The following is a 4,124-nucleotide window of genomic DNA, read 5'->3' as shown; positions in this document are numbered from 1 at the left end:
AGTGAGTGAGTGAGTGAGTGAGTGAGTGAGTGAGTGAGTGAGTGAGTGAGTGAGTCAGTCAGTGAGTCAGTGAGTGAGAAAAAAGTAATTAAGGTATATAAAATAGATAGGCTTGCCCATAACTAATTGGAGTCGAAGGTCATGGCGTATAAGATGTAAATGAATGGATACCAGTCTGAAGTAAAATATGTGTTTTGCAGTCAAGAAGTAGTACCTATCTCCTTTTGATTACTTTCACTTTCAGCTCCATAATTCAACTTCAGCTCCATAATTCAACTTCAGTTTCATAATTCAGATTTTTGTGTCACATCCTGGTCCTTGAGAAAGCCAGGCAGAGTAATCAAACACAGATCCACAGATTTATGTTTCACTTTGGTGAAGTTTCCCTTCTGTATGTAACAGAGTTGATGCAATCCACTGTAAAAGTGACAAAAACAAAGGTATTTTATTATAGTGATTAATTTTACCTGTATGTAGAAAATGTTACATTTACATCACATCATGGATCACATATTGATCAGATGCTGCTGCTGACTGATCCATGATGTGATGTAAATGTAACATTTTCTACATACAGTATAGGTCAAATTAATCACTGCAATAAAATACCTTTGTCTGTTTTTGTCACTTTTACAGTGGATTGCATCAACTCTGTTACATTCAGAAGGGAAACTTCACCAAAGTGAAACATAAATCTGTGGATCTGTGTTTGATTACTCTGCCTGGCTTTCTGAAGGACCAGGATGTGACACAAAAATCTGAATTATGGAACTGAAAGTGAAAGTAGTCAAACTGAATTTTTAATAAACCAAAATACAGTTTCAAAGTAAAGTAATTCAAATTCAAACCATTAAATTCAGTTTCAATTYAGTGAAATTTATTTTCAAACCAATGYATTCAGTATCAAATTCTGCACATTCAGATTCAATCTGAGCAATTCTAATTCAGTTCCTGCTGGCACAAGATTTATCCCATATTATGGGAAGAAGCGCATCAAAGTGGGAGGAGTCTGCAGCTCCAAGCCCTCACCTTTATTGAGCTGGTTGTCCTGCAGGCTGTAGGAGTCCAGGAAAACCCCGCTGTCACTTTGGAGTTTCTCTCCTTCCGGAGACGTTGCCAGCTCAGCTGCGTGAGCCTTAGACAGAGCCCTCTTCTGTTTGCACGACCTCCAACTGAAAAAAAAGAAGAAAAAAAAAAAGAAAACGCAGATGAAAGCAGGCTGATCACACACTTCTTATTACAGAACTATAGTCCAGTAATAATCTCACCATTTATAAGCCACATAAATGATTAATCCCAGCACCACAGCTGCCAGAACAGACACGTAAGCAATGATGTTGCTGCTTCCCCCGTCGTCCAACGGGGTGAACTTGGACGGTTCTGGTGTGCGGTTGACCTCCTCCTCTGAAACGGACCACTGAGAGGTGGCCTGGRCTCCGTCTGCATCGGCAGGACGAGACATGATGTGCAGCTTCTTATCTGCAAGGAAAGGACGTGTCAGAGAGGAGCATCTGCACATAAAGCAGGGCCAGATGTAACGATAGCCTCGGCCCTCCTCACCCCCTGAGGATGTCACTGCCCCTCCTGTGGTCCAGATATTCTGGGATCAAACATGTTGATCTTTGAGGGGGCGGGGTCAAAGGGCCACGGCATGTGAACTTTCAGAGCGCACGGATGACCCTGCTCCTGGGGAGCAAGTGTAGCTGTTTGGGGGCAAGCGGACCAACTGTCAGCTGCCTCAGTCGGCCTTCAGGGGGGACAGTTAACCTAAAGACCTGTCAAAACCACATGAGCTGGACCACATGTCTTAAGTGGGTTTTTATGTTTCATTAGTGCTGTTTTTCTGCACAGAGGTGAGGTGTGGCTCCACATGTTAACCACATGTCCAAACCCTTACATTTCTTCTATTTAGCTCAGAGTTTTACTTTTTTTTWATCTATTTATGTACAATTTCAGTGGTGGGATTAATTTTAAGTGTGGTTTTGTGGAGATGTTAGAAGACATCAGTGTCTTACCTGTTGTAGATAGCTCTTTAAGCAACTTTATTTGGAGGAAAAAATGTTTAATTGTGACCTGACAGATAAGGTAACAGCTAACACAAACAAGGCTGAGCTTCAGTCCTAACAAAAAAATAAAAAATAAAAATAAAACAAAAAAATCAGAGCTTGTCGTAAAAATGTTTTTACTTGGCATCACTTTACTTTTATATGGTTATTTAAACCGAAACAGCTTAATCTGAGGTTTTAACATCAGTATGTTCAAAGAGCCTGTGACATGCATGTTCTTCAAATATAAAAAAGTCAAAGAAAACATCTTTATATTTAAGAAAGTTGGAATAATACACACAATTTAAGCCCTTTTGTCCCATAACTGGTATATTTTCTTTTGAACTTGGCTCAGCCAAAGTGAAACAGGAAGTGACATCAAAGGGGAACTCTAACAAAGAAAACTCTCTGATTAGTGACTCAAAATAAACAACATATTCTTTTCTACAGTCTGTGTTATCTGTTGTAACAACGCTTTGTTCACATGCAGACATTCCCCTTTGACATCACTTCCTGTTACTTCACAGGCAAATATCTCAACAACTGTTCATCTCAGCGACATGAAATTTCTTTTGCAATATTTTATCAATGTCCTTTTTCTAAAAATGCATTCACATGTATTTAAAAAATTTTACGTCACAGGCACTTTAATGTGCAACGTTTGCTGCAAAATGAAATATGTTGCGAACAAGCTGGCAGAAGAAAATTATTATTTTGGTGTAAAACAAAATACAAAAACTTAAAAAAAATAGATTTTTTTCAGTGCTTTATGTTTACCTGTGATTCACACATTACTGAACACAGAGCTTCAATCTCCTGCAAATAACCATATTTTATTAAAAATTGTTTTGACGTGAATTAGAAAATGGAGTAAAGTTGCATAAAACAAAGTTCACACAAACTGCTATGAAATTAATGAATATGAAATGGTTTTAAGACCTCGGCAATCTGTTCTAATATTCTCCTTGCTCAGATTAGCTAACTTGATCAAACAGAGGTCGAACACAGAGCTATCTACAACAAGTAAGATACTGACAGCTCAAAGATCCTCCACAGAACCCCATTTTTGAGTAATGAGTTTTCCACTCAGAAAAGTTTCTTCCCTTTAGAATGATGTTTTACAAATCTGCAGGTGATTATAAAAATATTTGTGACAAAACCTTAAAGAATGGTTGATAATTTCCCATTAAGGCTGCGCTTGATCTTAAATTGGGAACTATTTGTTTCAGACGACCTGAACTCACCCATGCAGAGCGTGTCGGAGTTAGGCAGGCAGGCACGGATCTCCACCTCGCTGTCGGAGCACCGGGTGCAGGTCTGACACGGTTTGGTGCCGTGATGCTCCTCCGAGAAGGTCCCCGGGCCGCAGATCTGGCACAGCCGGTCCCCCCGGTGCGTGCACTCCTGGGTCACGCCCTCGCCACGCCTACACTTGGAGCACGGCGCGCACATGCTGTAAAGTTTGTAGAGGAAGTAGCCGGTGTCGCACCCGCATTCTGYGTCACTGGAGGCTGAGCAGGAGGCTAGTGTGGGGATGCTAGGTGGGCACGTGACACACGGTGAGCAAGGTTCGAGGCTTTCGGTTGAAGAAAATGTTCCTGGAAGAACAAAAAATAGATTAAAACACTCCTTGACTGCAAACTTAACAAAACAACCAGAAACATAACAGAAAAGTCAACCACAAACCGTCTGTCTAAAAACTAGAAATCTGATTAAAAATTCTCGACCCATGAGCATCAGAGGACTCTAAAATCATGAAACCTAAAGTGCAAAAATACAGAAATCAGGTGTCAAACTCAAGGCCAGCAGGCCAAATGGGACCCGCCATGCTATTTTATGTGGGCCGTAGATCTTCAAAGACGTTTTTTGTTTTTACATAAATGTATGCTCCTTTAAAGYCAGCTTTGACCTTAAACTACATCTCCCATAATGCATGATTGATTATTTTACCTGCAAAATGATAGCCTCCCACCACTAGGTGGAGCTGCACAGGCCAGAAACCAGGTGAGCATGTGATCGTCTGGTGAAGCTAACGGCTAACGCTAAACGGTCAAGAGTCTGGATTTCCCATTTCTGTAC

At 40.7% G+C, this 4,124-nt stretch overlaps 1 protein-coding gene across 1 annotated transcript in view; it reads right to left on the bottom strand.

The window, feature by feature from the left end:
* nradd (neurotrophin receptor associated death domain) overlaps positions 1–4,124 on the bottom strand; it is an 18,204-nt gene that overhangs the window by 3,650 nt on the left and 10,430 nt on the right. The window contains exons 3-5 of the mRNA XM_014008796.1: positions 3,290–3,643; positions 1,269–1,479; positions 1,030–1,172 (exon numbers count right to left, since the gene is read on the bottom strand). Of these exons, the coding sequence (XP_013864250.1) occupies positions 1,030–1,172; positions 1,269–1,479; positions 3,290–3,643 (708 nt within the window). The remainder of the gene's footprint in view (positions 1–1,029; positions 1,173–1,268; positions 1,480–3,289; positions 3,644–4,124) is intronic.

This window comes from Austrofundulus limnaeus, unplaced genomic scaffold, assembly GCF_001266775.1.
Source record: "Austrofundulus limnaeus strain Quisiro unplaced genomic scaffold, Austrofundulus_limnaeus-1.0 Scaffold52, whole genome shotgun sequence".
Lineage (NCBI taxonomy): Eukaryota > Metazoa > Chordata > Actinopteri > Cyprinodontiformes > Rivulidae > Austrofundulus > Austrofundulus limnaeus.
Note: the sequence above shows the minus strand (reverse complement) of the source record. Positions and strands in the feature narration are given on the sequence as shown.